This window comes from Glandiceps talaboti, chromosome 3 (genome assembly GCF_964340395.1).
Source record: "Glandiceps talaboti chromosome 3, keGlaTala1.1, whole genome shotgun sequence".
Lineage (NCBI taxonomy): Eukaryota > Metazoa > Hemichordata > Enteropneusta > Spengelidae > Glandiceps > Glandiceps talaboti.
The window spans coordinates 24,138,783-24,155,418 of NC_135551.1; the positions used below are offsets into that span (position 1 = coordinate 24,138,783).

At 34.5% G+C, this 16,636-nt stretch overlaps 1 protein-coding gene across 1 annotated transcript; it reads left to right on the forward strand.

Annotated features, from left to right (window-relative positions):
• Positions 1-1,146: 1,146 nt before the first annotated feature.
• On the forward strand, positions 1,147-15,032 carry LOC144433250 (uncharacterized). Its single transcript, XM_078121559.1, has 11 exons — positions 1,147-1,565; positions 3,569-3,754; positions 7,329-7,391; positions 7,528-7,727; positions 8,495-9,059; positions 9,810-9,883; positions 10,298-10,381; positions 11,159-11,291; positions 11,872-11,991; positions 12,649-12,779; positions 14,573-15,032. Exons 1-11 carry the CDS (start codon positions 1,490-1,492, stop codon positions 14,657-14,659), a joined length of 1,719 nt encoding a protein of 572 aa, XP_077977685.1. The 5' UTR covers positions 1,147-1,489; the 3' UTR covers positions 14,660-15,032.
• Positions 15,033-16,636: the final 1,604 nt, after the last annotated feature.

Genomic DNA, 16,636 nt, shown 5'->3' on the forward strand with positions numbered 1-16,636 from the left:
AGGTATTTCTAAAGATCGTGTTTCATGTCTTTGACTCATGAGGGAAATTTCAGAAGACCCCATTTGGGTGGCATATACCCCGGTACATACCCATATACAATACTAATACCTTTCTATGGAAGTGTCCCCCCCCCCCCCCCCCCCCCCCCCCCCGTTGCACTCCAACTTGAACATTCCTATATCAATGCAGTCACACGCCTATTCATGATTCTTCGGACACAACTCTAGATTCGCTGACTCGCTGACACAGTGACAGAAACGTCAATGTTGACGTTTTTGTTTGTTAGTTTGTTTTTGTTATTTTGTAGCTTTGTTTATCTTTAGTGTTTTTTGTGTACCTACCTTTTATTTTGTTCTTCGTAAATCAAATTTGAAACATTTTGACATTTTAATTTTAAACATTGTACTTTGTATTACCATTTACAACTTTTAAAAAAAAAAGAGAGAGAACCGTGATATTTCAACCCTATGTATAAAGAATCGCTTAATTTCTGATATTTGATGGCGCTGTCTTGTAAAGCTCTGACGTTATTACTTGAAAGGCTCTGAATAGCCTAAAAAATGCTTTAAGACTAAAAAAAGAACCCTACGAGAAGTGGACATATCCCCATCTCAAGCACTTCCCCCTACCTTTTTAATGATGTCAAGATGTTGTTTCGGGTGATCGCCTCAAGGGCAGATTGCTCTCAGTCACGATCAAATACCTGTCATATAAATATTTCAACACTATAGTTTAGAGTGCTTTATATTATATGTACATCTAAATATTTTTGTTTTTGTTGTTTGTATATTGTTTTTGACTCTAGATAATATTTTTTTTTTCATGTCAAATAAAATAATTATACTGTTATAAGACTATACGTATATACCATGATAATGAAGGGGGGGCATCATGTCTTAGAATTAAGTGATTGAACCAATTTCCTCGCTATTTTTCATAATTTTAAGATAAATTGACTGTTTGTTTCAATGCATATTATACTCGTATACACTGATGTTACATAAATTACCACCTGTGCATTGTCCATCGTGTCAGTTTGAACTTTGAACTTTGCGATGAGCTGACTCACGTGACTGTGATAGATTTAATAAACTTTGAACTGTCATGTCATGTGCGACGAGAGACCAACGCAGGCACAGGGCAGGCAGATCGCGAGAGGAGGTGTGTACTTGTATGTCCCAAAGGTCTCTCAAAGCCAAATCTTGTCTACCTTTACTGTGTGTTTTGTCTGTGTATTCTAATTTCTATGGCCGACTGATCGGAACACCAGTTTGCTGTGCTGTGTCGATATGGAGTGACGCGCATACATGACGTGAAGTTCGCCGGGGAAGTTTGACTCAACCAGCAACGCGCCCGCTCACATACATGCAGAGTGACTGACATTACAGCATCATTGAATCCGGACACGACTGTCGATTTGATTTACGAGTTAATAATCTACAGTTTACACTAAAATTTACGGTCTGTTATACTATATATGACAACATCATGAGGCTGAAGACCAAGAAAAGACTGACAAATATTGCCACCGGTATATTCTTCTTGATGGGAGGTGTTGAGTATGGTAGGTATTATCATCATCCATGGTATTATATTATTTCCATAGTTACCTGTTAATAAGCAACTTGCGTTCATGTACGTCACCCGTGACCGTGGTCTTACACAACCAGAAGTTCGCTATCACTCGAGCAAGTATTATTATATATGTGTGTATATTTGTTGTAAAAATAAAACTATACAAAAAACTGTATTATAATAATAAAAATCACAATTAACTCACAAATTCCTGTGATATATTCGCATAGATATATAATATATACTTACTTATGTGATTACCTTGTCCAATGTTGCACCCAGCCTTTTCAAAGAGTGGGACATACTTCATTTTTCTGGGTCATCATACAATTTTTGGGGGACATTACAAAAAAGCGCCAATAGCGTTGTAGCACAACTGTACAGTTTTTCAAAATATTTACCCACATGCTGACCCATTCTAGATATTTGCTGAATGATTATGCAGTTGCCTATCTATCCTATTGTTATCTATGCAATATACACGATCATTTGGCTGTTGCTATAGGTGTGGTCATGTTGCTAAACATATTTGCATACAATTTTAGTGTGGGTCATCTATGACCCGTCGCTTCCAAAATTGTGGGTCAGGTCCTAAAAATGTGTGTCAAATGACCCAAAAAACCCCTCTGGCTGCAACATTGCTTGTCCCCTTGAACTGTGTGAGTGCAGGGAGCATACTTGCAACTTTAATAGTACCTTTGTATAATGTAAATATCACTCACAGCATACATGATGAGATATATAATTATACATACATACAATAAAGAATCACAATGATCTGTGATGGACAGAGATGTCATGTAATTGTCGAAATGCTATCTTCAAACGTCAGACCACTAAAACAGCTTTAAAATCTCTTCTTGTTTCCATGTTTCTGCTTATTTAATAATTGCTGCCTAGTGGGGTAGTGAGGCTTTACATAAGCATTTAGCAATGACAGATCTTCATATTGCTAGATTAGACTATACAACCTGCTTTGGTTTTTCAGTTTTTCAGCTTTCCTTTTAGAACAGTGAAGTGATTTTATGTATTCATTTTTATGTACCCAGTATAAACACATAACCTTGTAGAGGAAATAGAATCTTGAATTGTAATGTAGAATATTGTGAAGCACTTTTCCAAGGGTTTGGAACCTGCTATAAACATGGTGAGGAATATGGTAAAATATATATGGCTTTCCATACTGACACTTATCTTACATTTAATGGGAACCTACTACAGTCATTTGTCTCTTGCCACTGTAGCCTTGGTTTTACAGTCTTACAGTCAGTTTGTAACCCATCCACTGTCAACTGCATCTGATTATATTGACATATCTATATGCAGGGTGATGTTTAAGTTTGACCTTTACTAAAGGTTTCCCCAGATATTCGAGTGTGGACTAGATAGAATACCACAGAGCTGCTTAGTGGCAATCATGATGACAAATGTCTGAACTAAGATATGTAGAAATAGAAGAGAAAAAACTTTTCCTACTTATTTATTTATTTATTTATTTATTTATTTATTTATTTATTGATCCCTTTTGTATCAGGGGCCTACTAAGCATGTTAGGAACAGCACTAACAGAAAATTAAAATATGCACACTACTAAAATATTAGAGGAGATATGACTAGTATAATCACATACAGAAACAAAACAAGACAAAACAAACCAAAGGGAAGTAAGGAGAGAGAGAGAGAGAGAGAGAGAGAGAGAGAGAGAGAGAGAGAGAGAGAGAGAGAGAGAGAGAGAGAGAGAGAGAGAGAGAGAGAGAGAGCTTCGATTTATTCACACACATCAAAACATATAACCTATAGGATAATCAAAACAACAACAACAATATTAAAAGGAAATAAAGAAAATAACACAATGAACCGGGCTAAAACTACAACATTTATGGCTTTATTTCAATCAATAAAGATAGTTATTCTTGTAATTATTAGATTTGACCACAGACTGTGTGTGGTTTGATTTACTCACTGCTGAGTTTGATATTTCTTCTCTTTCAGCTGTCATACTACCATCACTATGGCAATACCTGCAGTCATTGGGTGCAGAGTCCATTTACTTGGGGCTGACCCTGTCAGCTTTCAGCTTCTCAGGATTATTTGCTGGACCAGTATTTGGAAAATGGCATGACAAGACGGGCAAAGTCAAAACTATTATTTTGTTTGGTAATCTGTGGGAGATAGTTGGTAGGTACATCCTGAGGTTTAATTGGATGGTGATGGTTGTTTTAAAAATGTCTTATCACAGTCACTTCATCCCAATTTCAACTCTTCCTGCATCAACTCATCCCAACTGTAAAAGTCTGACACGAGATAACCGAGCTATTAACCTTTTTACTGCATTTAAAGTTCACTCAGTGACTCTTATTTACATGTGTTTGACATTTATGACAAGGTACACCAGGAAGAAAGTAATGAAGCTTGTGGTCAGACCCCGGGGGTCAGACATAAGTGACTCGATCAGTTAAAGTCATTGATGTAGTCATTCCTGAGGTCAATTTTGTGCGTTTTCAAGTTGTTGCATTTTTTACCATTTTCAAATCTTCCCATTTTTGTCTGTTTACACACTGTTTTCAAAACGATCCACTTTTGGTAATATTGTCAAATGTTACACTTGCATGTGCATCGTCTCCATGTAGACGGTAAGTGCAAATGCAACAAAATTCATTTCTTTTGAAAAGGACATCTTGTAAATGGGCCTAAATGCTAAATGTATTGAAGTACGAAGCCCGCAGGTGTTATGTTTGCCGGGCCTGGGTGACTCTGGGATAGCCTGTGGACTGACTGGGAAAGCCTTAACAGTTCTACAGCAATGTGATATGGAGCGTGCAGCATAGTCTTGTCACATAGTCCCAAACCCGAATGGATCTCTGTAGCATTTGTGTGTGTTTTGTTTGTATTTGTCTGCATAACAGAAAATCGCTGGGAGGAATTCACAGCACAAAAATTTAAAAAAAAAAATTTAAAAAAAATGAATTGAGGTAATACCTAAACAATGGCAAACAGTATGAGGATAATTAGTCATTTTAGAGACCAGTCTTTTGAGAAAATGCTTGCATCAAGTCTGACTGCAAGATTTGTCATTCATCATGTTCCTGTTAAAGTATGATCAAGTAAGAATATCATTGGCATTCACTGATCAATGTTTATGGGTTGTCAGTGGCAGAGTGGTCAAACCACTTGCCTCTTAGTGACTGCGGTTGAGGTTCGAAACCCATTCAGCGTTTGATTAAATTTACCACGCTGCAAGTAAGAAGAGTGTCATTCAGTTTGACTCTACCGAACAACACAGGTTTTCCCTGGGTACTCCAGTTTCCTCCTGCATTAACACTGAACCCATGAGGAATGGCCCTCACTGGACTCCTCGGGAGACAAGTGTTTATATGCTTAAAGAACTATCCAGTATAAATAAAGATTACTATTATTATTATTATTATGTTTCAAACTTTGCTCTCTGAGATTGACTGATGACAACTACAAACAGTCCTCAAGGCTGAGTTTAATCAAAGTTTAATTTGGTTTTGTTGATATTATAAAGTTAAATGATATTCATGATAACAGAATTTAAAAACATTGCTTGAACACAAGTCTACAACACTAAGTTACTTTGCTATGTGTATCTCTGTTAGTTTGGTATGTACTGCTTTAGAGTATCAGCATTCTATCTTATTTCAGATAGCTATAACTTATTAAATGAGCGAATAAGTAAACTAATATATATCTCCAGACTTTGCTTCTAGACAAGGTTGTGTGGGTCAGCTTAAGAGTGACTGCTCATCTGATACACTTAGAGCTTTTTGTGTTCCATGCTTATGGAATGTTGTGTCATCATGCAATGATAATAATGATAATGATAATAATGATAATAATGTTTATTCGGTACTATAGGCCATGCCCCTTAAATGTACATATCTGAATGTTTATTCAGTATGTAGGACATGCCCCTTAAATGTACATATCTAAATGTTTATTCAGTATGTAGGACATGCCCCTTAAATGTACATATCTGAATGTTTATTCAGTATTGTAGGCCATGGGCCTTAAATGTACATATCTAAATGTTTATTTAGTATGTAGGACATGTGCCTTAAATGTACATATCTGAATAAAGAATAATGGTTCATTGTCATCATGCAAATGAACTAGTGTTACAGTCATTTTACTCTTTTTGTCTTATAGGCCCTCTTTGGATTAGGATTAAAACCTAGGTGTGAAATACAATTGTTTAGCAGAGCTTTAGTAAAAGTTATCTAAGCACAAATGAATGATCCCATGCATGTAATCCTATTAAGATAACACAAATACAATGACACGGGTTTGAAACATGGCCCTTTAAGACTCATCTTCACAACAGGACTTTGTGCATAATGTATTTGTGATTTTTGTGATTTGTAAAGTATATTTGCAGATATAGGAATGGAATGTGCTCTATGTATTAAGAATCAATAGCAGATAAGATTAGATTAGATTAGATTTGATAATAGAAGAATAAATAAAGTCATAATATAGGGATGAAGGGTAAGTCTCAGCGGAATAGAGATTTGTTTACAAAGAATAATTGGTACAGTACTTAAGAATATTCTAAGGAATTCTGACAAGAAGTCAGACTTCTGGAACTTGTGAAATTATTTCCATCAAGTTCATGAAGTTGTCGTGCAGTTATGGGGAGTGCTCAAAATTGTTTATTAGGATAGAATCATGACCCAAATGTAGGTCAACTTAACATTCTCATACTCATTCGATATCTATCACTATCAGTGTGGTCACATGAATCACTGTCAATCTAAACAATTTCCATATCAAAATTTAATGAATTGATCAGGGTATCATTGTGTTTGCTAAGGGTGGTAAGTAGGTAAAATCTACCAGGGTTCTCATGTAATTTTACCTGGTTCCCAAATACAATTACAGTAATAGACTGTGGGAAAACACAGCCATTTTTATCCTTTTCTCCCTGTCTATTACCCAGTTTCCCCTAACCTTAGCAAAAACACTGTATAAGTAACCCAATATAACTTTTTCTATTTACCCTAGTCTGGCTGTCATATTAATTTAACATTTAAAGTTGAATTGTTTATTATCAGAATGAGAATCAGAATTACTTTATTCATTCCACTATGGAAATTAAAATGACACTTCACCCTGATAAAACATAAAACAGAATACAAAAACAGAATACAAAAATTAACTGCATAGTGTAAAGTACCTATTTCAAAATATCCATTGTATTTAGCAATATTAAGAAGTTCTGTATATACAATTTGTCAAAAATTGTGTAAAAATATTGATTTCCTTTTTCTTAGTAACACAAATGTTCTTTTCTTCAGAAGAGGTTCCATATTATGTGAATTTTCAGCATTTTCCAAATGTTGGAAAATCTTATTTTCTAGGATATATATCATGGAAATTTATATAATGCCAATATGATTGATGATAACACATAATTTGCATATAACCATCAGTGATTGGCTTAGATCAAATCACATGGTATGGACTAGTGACCCATAGTGACCTCAATTTGCATATAGAGGGCAATATTTGTTTTCTATTCTCCCTCGGGCACTTTTACAGTAGCATGAGTATTGGTGATTTGTTTTGACTCTGGCAAGAATACGAGAATGTGATGTGTTATAAACATGGACATGTATGAATATTCTTTTATGATTAGTATTATTATTATTAATAAGACATAACAATTAAAAATTGAAAGATTATACATTTATGTACTTTAACACTTTGATGTATTTGCTATTTTTTGCAGGAAACTTTATGTACTTTGTTGGCATTAACAAGAATTTTGTAGTCCTCTCTCGTTTGGTGGCAGGTAGGTTTCCTGAATATTTTGTACTCATTATATCGTGATCACTGTACTATTGTGTTACATTGTTAGCTGTCTCCTTGTCCTCAAATGAGATTGAATCATGGGCCATTAACAGAAAATAAATCAATGATATTTTCAGGTGTTGGCAGTGGTGCTGGCGCAGCTATTTTTGCACAGATTACCCACACAACCACAACATCAGAAAGGACAGCAGCCATCTCCCTTGCAATGGCAGCCAGACAAATTGGATTACTTCTTGGACCAGGATTGAATTTTTTCCTTGAACATTTGAATGGCTACCTTGGACCCTGGGAAATCAATGCATTAACATCACCTGGGGTGAGTACTGAGTAATGTCTGTTTAATGGGCATGATGGTTTATAGGGTAATCTATGAAGTTGAGTTATGACCATCAAATGACTAGAGTGGCCAGCTTGGAATCTGTAGGTTGCAGGTTCGAGCCTCGCTGCTCATTTCTGAATAACTAAAGTCCTTGGGCAAGATTTGAACCATGATTGAGCACCAGTCAACCCAGCTGTATAATTGGGGACCTGGTAGGATAGATGATTTGCAATGTGAGTGTTTTTAATAATCCTATACAATCATAAAGGCTGCAATGGACTGTATCATGTGCTCCTCAGAGAGTTGAAGAAGTATAAAGGGTTGTTGTGCTACTTTAGATCCATGCCTGGGATGACAATTGTTAGTACCTGAAGCCCTGTGGAGAAGAGGTGCATTATAAATAATAATTATATTATAAGTATTATTTTACATTTAAAGGGGTATCTGTGATATTCTACTCACTGAAGAATACATAAATTAAAATAAATTATGCAATAATAAAAGCTGCTATTCAAGCGTCCATTTATTTGATTGCAAATTAAGTGTAAAACACAAATGAAAACTTGATGGTCTCAACATAACTTAACTTACTAGTTTGTAAAAGTTTTGATTAGCTTTCACCCTGTTAACAGAGCATCACCAGGTCAGTCAATGAAGTTATACATGTAAACACTAATGTCAAGAATACTATCATGCCATCAACTATGCTACCAATGCCAGAAGATAGTTTGATAACATGATTTGTTATTTCCTTGTATCTACAGATCTTTATGTGTGGAATGTGGATTCTTATGGAATTCATCACTCTCTTCATGTACTATGATCTCCCTTCATTGGAAGAACAGGAATTGATACTTGCACAAGAAGATAAGGACGAAGAACAAAAAAAGAGCGGTGTGGTAGATCAGGACGAAACTGAACCATTGATGCGAAATGCATGTACTAATGAAACTGTGCAAGCTATCAACACAAACAGTAACCAACAAACAAATTCAACCTCAGGAATTGATTCATTAAGTTCAAGCTGGCAGGGTAAACCGATAAAACAGTTGAAAGACTTTCCACCCAGAGATGGACTATCTCAGTCTGTACCCACAGGATATTCAAGTGTTGAGGAGAATGAGAGTTATATTCGTCCTGATGTCCTGGGTCAAGGGTCAAATGAGCATTTGAATGGTCAATATGGCAGCATTCAAACACCGGCCAGTCCAGAAACAGGAGAAGTGGAAGAGTTTGATGAAGAGGACAGTACAGAACTGAAGGAAGCTAAACTGTATGCCAGTGAATATGGTTCTGAAAAATACCCAGGAAAATTTTCTTACACAAGAGGTAAGAGTTTATTTTACAAGGACACTTCTGATTGGATTGTTGGAGCAACTTATTGTTTTAATGACCAATCATATGCAGTGGTTGACTCATAGCACATCTATTGTTATTGACTTAGCAATTTCATTATTCAAAACAAGAGTACATACTAGGCATTGTAAAATTATGCCAAATTCTGGCTACCCAACCCCACCTAGTTTTTCACGCTGACCCTAAAGTTTTTTTTATGTATTGGAGAACAAATTAATAAATCGTGAAAATTGTGAAGTCTCGCAAGAAATAGTGGATGCAGAAACTGACATCAACTTTAAAAAGACAATATAAAACTGTTCTTCCAATCTGTAATGGCTGTACATCTGATAGGAAGAAACGAATAACACAGAGACCATGTGGATAACAACGGAAAACATAACTACCTGAACTAAACACTCACATATAATATATTATAAAAAAAATAAAAAAATAAAAAATCTACCTACCCCACCTATTCTATAATTGAATGTAATCCAAAATGGGAACCACATTTTTTTTTGTTCGGCCTTAGGGTAAAATTCGTATCGAGTATAAGCTGAATATAAAATGTAATAATTAAAGTCCAAATTAAGTGCAGGTTTATAGTGCTACTTCCCATTTCAGGATTTTGTCACTTTAAAAAAAAAGTGGGACTATTGATAATGATGTAGGTATAGAGAAAGCCTACACCGTCAATATTCTCATCACATGAATGACAATGCTGTGTTGTTTGTTTTTCAGAATTTATTAGAGAAGAAATTGTTGTGATCTTGACTGCCCAGTTTTTCTTTATGTTTAACCAGACATGTCTTGAGGTAAGCACACATACATGTAGGTGTGAGGGTAGCCATGCAGGGGTGAACAAATCATTTTGTGAACTGGTGGTCCTCGGACCAGTGCCTTAAAAAATCCAGTGGTCCTGCTGAAAGAATTAGTGGTACAAGGTAAAATTTGTGCAGGTCCGCCCCAAAAAATTGCTAGTCCCGGACCAAGGACCAGTGGATTTGTTCACCCCTGCCATGACAACTCAGGTCCCAGGTTCACCAAAACACTTCAACTTTCAAGGGCCAAGTTTGATTAGGACACTGAGGACACTGAGGCATATTCTACCTTAAACAGTCTCAAAATTGCATAAACCATGGCTCAGCGTGCAGTACTACAAACAGATCCTGTGGTGGTATTTGTTCTCGTTCAAGTTATTTTATTTTATTTTCTATGTTTCTCAACAGACAATTTTGACTCCCTACACCCAAGTATATTTGAATTTTAATGAACTGCAGAACAGTGTGTTGTATTGTGTTGCTGGCTTTGAGGTAAGACAATAAAGTCATTAAAAAAGGAAGAACAAATAAACAAATTTTGTGAACAGACTGACACCACTCTCTACACTTAACAGTAAATTTACATGTACATGGTTTAATTAAAGTGGCCATATGGATGATGATTGAGTAATTTACTTTGGATTTTAATTTACAATTCAGTTTTATCATGGCTTCCTACTTGAAAAATCAATGTGAAACAACATAGACCAAGTCAGTGTTTGTAACTCAATACATTGCTAAAAACTAAAAAATGTGTAAGAAAGTTTGTTAGTTGTACATACATGTTAGTGTACATACAATAACAATCATTTTACAAACTTATTCCATCTTTTGGCATGTATTGAGTTACAAACATGGACTTGGCATATGTTGTTTCATGTTGATTTTTCAAGAAGGAAGCCATCATGAAATTGTTTTAAAAATTACAAATCCAAAATATATACCAAATTCTAATTCATATGACCACTATAAAGGGTCATACAGCTAAAAGGTTTATAGGATATTCTAAGAATTGATGTCTTTTATGATGTAAATTTAAGTGTTCTCCCCAGCTCTTCACTGGTATATATATTTACATAATCTATTGATATGTAAATTATTCTTATAATATGTAAATGTTTATGCAAATTAATTGCCACAGTCTTCACAAGACCAACAGTTTTATCTATTTTGTGCAATTTATGATAATGTTTTACTGTAATTAACTTTTTCATTGACTTCCCAAATCGTGATATTAAAGTTCTTGGTATGTACATTTTATCCTGTAAGGTTATGTTTATGTTTGTTGTGATCAAATTTCTGAGTAAGAAGATTGAAGACCGTAAAATGCTGTTATTGGGTTTCGTCATTGAATTTCTATCTATAGCAGCAGCTCTAGGTTATATGCCAAACTTACCAATAGGTATGTGAAATATTGAAACCATAGCAACTGCATTAGCATATAAGCCAAACTTACCAAAATGTATGTGAAATATTGAAGCCATAGCAACTGCATTTTAGTATATATGCAAAACACACCAAAAAGTATATGAAATATTGAAACCATAGCAACACGTTACCATATACAGCAAACACGCAGTAGGTAGGTTTACATATCAAATCTTGAAACTGGTGTCTCAATATGATGCACACTCTAAGCATAATAATATCCCACAACTCTTTCTGATTGTTTTGATGCTCAAACATTGATTTCATGTACATAGAATGATTAGAATCTAGCTGATTTGCATACAGGTATGCAATAATTTTTTTTTGGTATTGCTCTGCAGTGCCTGTAATCTCTGGTACATATTTTATTGCATGGTGCACAAGGAAAGTGCACTTATCTTTTGTTGCTTTCAGAAAAAAAGATATAGGTATTGTTTAAAAAATTTTAACGAATAGCAAAAACATTGGAGACATATCAATATAACAGTGTGTTTTTTTAATTCATAGTATTCTATACTGCAGACTAAAACTTTGAATACTATATTTTCACCAAGGTCACCCAGCTGGATTGCCAATATTCCTTATTATTTTTGTGGTACAAGTATCAGGATTGCCACTGATTGCAGCCTGTGTAGCATCAATGTTTTCAAAACATACTACTGAACGAACACAAGGTAAGACTTTACTTATTCCTGAATGAGATATATAGAAATTCAATTTGTAATATAATTCAAAACAGCATTATTGTTTTTCTTATCTATAAAAAAAAAATTAGTTTCCCGAAAATGATGCAATGTGATATCCCAAAAAGTGAAAGTGACTTCTCAAGAATAACATTAAAGATAATTAAGAGATTTGACAATAATGCTAACTGTAGGCAAATGATAATTGAACGTAGAAAAACAATAATTGTTCTAAGATTTTCAGGTCTTTGAGTAATGGAGATCATTGCAAATTTTTGCTACAGTGCAATTGCTAAAAGAACTATGTATATACAGGACTGTAGCTAATTATAAAAGTACTCAGTCAAATGTGATAAGTAGGTCTTTACAAGTGAATCTGCCAACTGATGGAACTGTACTGGTTTAAACAAAGAATTTTTTGTACAGATTCCTGAAAAACAACCAGCTGGCAAAACATTTCAGAGTAGCTTGTTATTTTTGCTGTTTTTAGTGTTTACAATATCTCACATACCATACCATCACTCACTGTGTAATCTACCACATGCATCAAAAATAGTTTGACTTTGTGGCTATCCTAGTTTGCCTATGACATTACGTCTGTCGCAATACATGATGGTGATATATAACTAACCTTCATTCAACTTTCAGGATTTTCACAAGGTGTTCGTCGTGGTGTTGCTAATATAGGAACAATTCTAGGCCCACTATGGGCTGGTGGAGCTATCTCTATGTTATATGTAAACATTGGCGTCATTGTTGGATTAGTGTTCTTTATATTGGTAAGTTATGTATTATCAATCAATCTTAACATACAGCCAAATTACTGAAAGCCATTAATTATGCAAATAACATATTAGTATTCATGGAATGTTTAGCAAAACCTCAGTAATCAGTTCTAGCTATTACCCTAAGGAACATGTGCACCGAATGTTGTTTGAATTAAGGCAGCTGTTTTATCTAAACATCTGTGTCATTGTTGGATCAGTGTTCTTGAAATTGGTAAGTTATGTGTAAAGTGGTACAGTTCGTAACTGGGGGTCCTTTTTTGGCAAAAGTCAATGTACCAGTTACAAATACACAATGCACATTAAAACTTATTTCGAAACAATGCTGAGTAAGTGTGTACAACACAAAAAAAAGGAGAGACAGTGTCCATCAGAAGGTGTCCACCAGATTATGTGTAGATTTTCTTGTACAATTCCTTCAATGTTGTATGGAAGGAAATGAACAACTAACATATATATGTACAACACAAAAGGGAGTGCTGACCAGAAGGCATTCACCAGATTAGATGTAGATGTACTTATTGTACACTCCTTCAATGTTGAGGACAAAAAGTTTAACCAATACACACAAAATATTTTGATCAGCTGAGAGCTTTCAACTGCAGTGAGTCTTGTTCACTCTATGATAGATGGCACTGTTTATGATCACGTCGCTAAGTGACGTGATCATGAAGAATGCTCACGTATATCCTAGGGAGAAAGTATCTTCAATATTGTATTATAAGAAAGAGAACAACTATTAACATATATGCATCCAACACAAAAAGGAAACATTCACCAGAAGGTTTTATGCAACAAACATTAATTGTCAACGCTGATCATTTAGCAAATTAAAGTTTTTGTATTGTTTACCAGATAACAACACTTTTATTGCTGAACACAGCAGGGTTGTAAGTGAGAAGAGAGTTTTGTAAAATCAACCTGCACTAGCTGCAATTTGGATAGTTTTCTTCATTGAGCAACTCAAGAAATATTCACTAAAAATTGTTCAGTTACTTATAAAAGGACATTGCATCTGTAGGTAGGCTAGTGACAAGTTTAAATCTTTAGCCAAAGCTTAGTTTTCAATCCGGTGCCATGTTAGTTTGGCACGCTAGCCTCAATAACCTTCATATATGGTAGTGCTCATTGAATATTCACTATTGATGCACAGCCTAGGCCATTTACTTTCAGTCACAATTATTATCACATATTGTTTCACATAATTTCTTGTGAATGATTACATTTTGTAGTGTAAAATACAAATTTATTATGATTTCTTACCGTTATATGTACATACACATACAATTTTACCTATAAATGATTCCATACACCACATGGTGTACAATATTGAGAATATAAAGTCATTATATCTAACAAAACGGTTTTAAAAAAGTTCAGTTGCAGCTAGTGTAGTCTAGAGGTTATCAATGGAAAGTCGATTTTTGCCAATTGAGGAACCCATTTTAGGGGGCTGTAACACAAAATACAAATTAATGACACTTTCTTACTGTGTTTTGTGTACAGCTACACACACACAGGTTTACCTATGAATGATTCAATACACCTCGTGGTGTACAATAGTTACAGTAAGCCATGATATCGAACAGAACAGTTAATTCTGCCAATAAAACCTTCCTGCAATTACAATCCTGCCATTACAAAAACCTCAAACTGCTACATTATCAGTTTAAGTTATAAAGGTTTATATGTGACATACCTTGCTAGTGAATACTCCCTTTTCACATGTATATCTCCAGAAGGTGATTTTGATGGATTTTTCATAAACAATGTATTTACTTTTTCAGGTAATGATATGTCTGTCATGGAAGAGGCTCAAAGATCCAGTATCGTTCTGGTGGCTAGGCCAAAATGCCAGGGCTATCTCAGCATGAAAATAAATTTGAATGTGAATAATTGGTGTAATGTGAAAACTTGAAACTTTAAAAATGTCTTTCAATGTGCAATAGCCTTTGTACTTGAAGGGTGAACGATTAAAGTGAAGCTCGATCTGGCATATATAAATCCCTGGAAAATTCATTGCCTTAGATGAGTACACAAATGTCTGTGAATGTCCAACAAGTTGATGCATTAAAGTGTGCTTTATCAGGGAATTATAAACAACACTGATGACCAAAGACTGTAAGAAGGGCTTACACAACAGTTCAAAGACGTAATTTAGAATCATGAATAAAATAACAAATGAACACATTTATCTATTTGAGGGCATTTTTGCAACACTCTCCCAGAGGAATTTAGCTGTTTTGGCAGACAGTATTCAGTGCATATTCTTTGAATTGGTACTCATTTGCATATTCTTTGAATTTGTACTCATTTGCACGCTTGATGTCATTTCTATTGGTCCTGCTTGTGATTTTTTGAGCTTCATTTATAGCATGTTGATTATTGATAACTTCAAATTAATGCAAAACACATTTTTCATTAGTTTTACGACACCCTGAATGCTTTAAAATCTGTAATAGTTCCAGCTACACTGTATTTCCCCTTTTGTAGACACGTTATTTTCATGTACTATTAGATGTATGCAGAGCACAGATAGGTAATTTTGTAATAATAGTAATTGTGCAATGATATTATTGATAATAATACATATTAGTGGTTTTGAAACGTTTAAACCTATCACAGGTCTTTTCAGGTCTTTTGTAAAATGGGTATATTTATATCAGTTAGATAAAATGTGATTTTTTATAGCCAGAATCTTTTTTATTTTTAGCACAAGTGAACTGTTAAATAAAGGAAGTAAGAAGTGAAACATAAGTTTAATTTGATTTATTAGCATTTAGATATGTTAATGTTGAACTATGCAAACTCGTATCTCATGTGTAATTGACAGAATATTGAGACATGCACTTCAAATCTTCATTAGCTGTGACCGGAACATTTTTCAAAACATTGTTTTGGTAGATGTAGTGACTTAGTCATAAAATATCATACACCCTGAGCAGTATTGAATTATGTGCGGGTAAACACATTTGTTTAGCACTAGCAGGACACACACTATGGCACAATATATCCAATCAAATTGATTTTTGAGTCCACAACTAAAAATCAATGCCCCCCAATGAATCACGATTTCAACCTATCACTATAGTACTTGTAGATAAAATAGACCTCAAATTGACATGACATGACAACAATTTTCAAAAAAATCTATTGTTGGATACCCCAATTTATACAGTGGACAGACTAGCTAACGGTTCGCAAGAGGATTTTTATCCAGAACTCATCCCATAGAAGTTTATATACAATGATAAAACCATGGTTGTAATAGTGTCCTTCATTGGCACGGTTTTAAAAGCATTTACAGTAGAACGGAGTATCTTTACACTTATTTTGCAAAGTATATGTTCCAAGTACCAAGGTTATTCCATTCATTTAAACCAGATTAATAATCATATGTTACTATAGTAACTTTTTAAAAGACCAATACGAATAATATGACATTCTATATTTTTATACAATGTGTTTTATAATCATTGATGTGTTATTTATAAAATCAAGTTAAAACATTATCAGGTAATGGCAATCACCTGAGATTTGTCTGATACATTTTACATGTAATGCAGAATTGTGATAAGCAGAGAAAATGACAACTTTTCAGTTTTAAACCCAAGTTCCTGTAATGTACATTTTGGTGGTTATTTTGAATATGTATATTTAGCAAACCTTATGTTCAACATGACTTTTAAATATAGGGTATTAAATGAATTGGAATGTAAAAAAGATGGCACTCCTGTTTTTCATGTAAAAAAGATGGCACGCCTGCTTTTCATGTAGTACGGAAATCATTTCGTCTGTCTGTCTGTCTGTCTGTCTGTCTGTCTGTCTGTCTGTCTGTCTGTCTGTCTCCC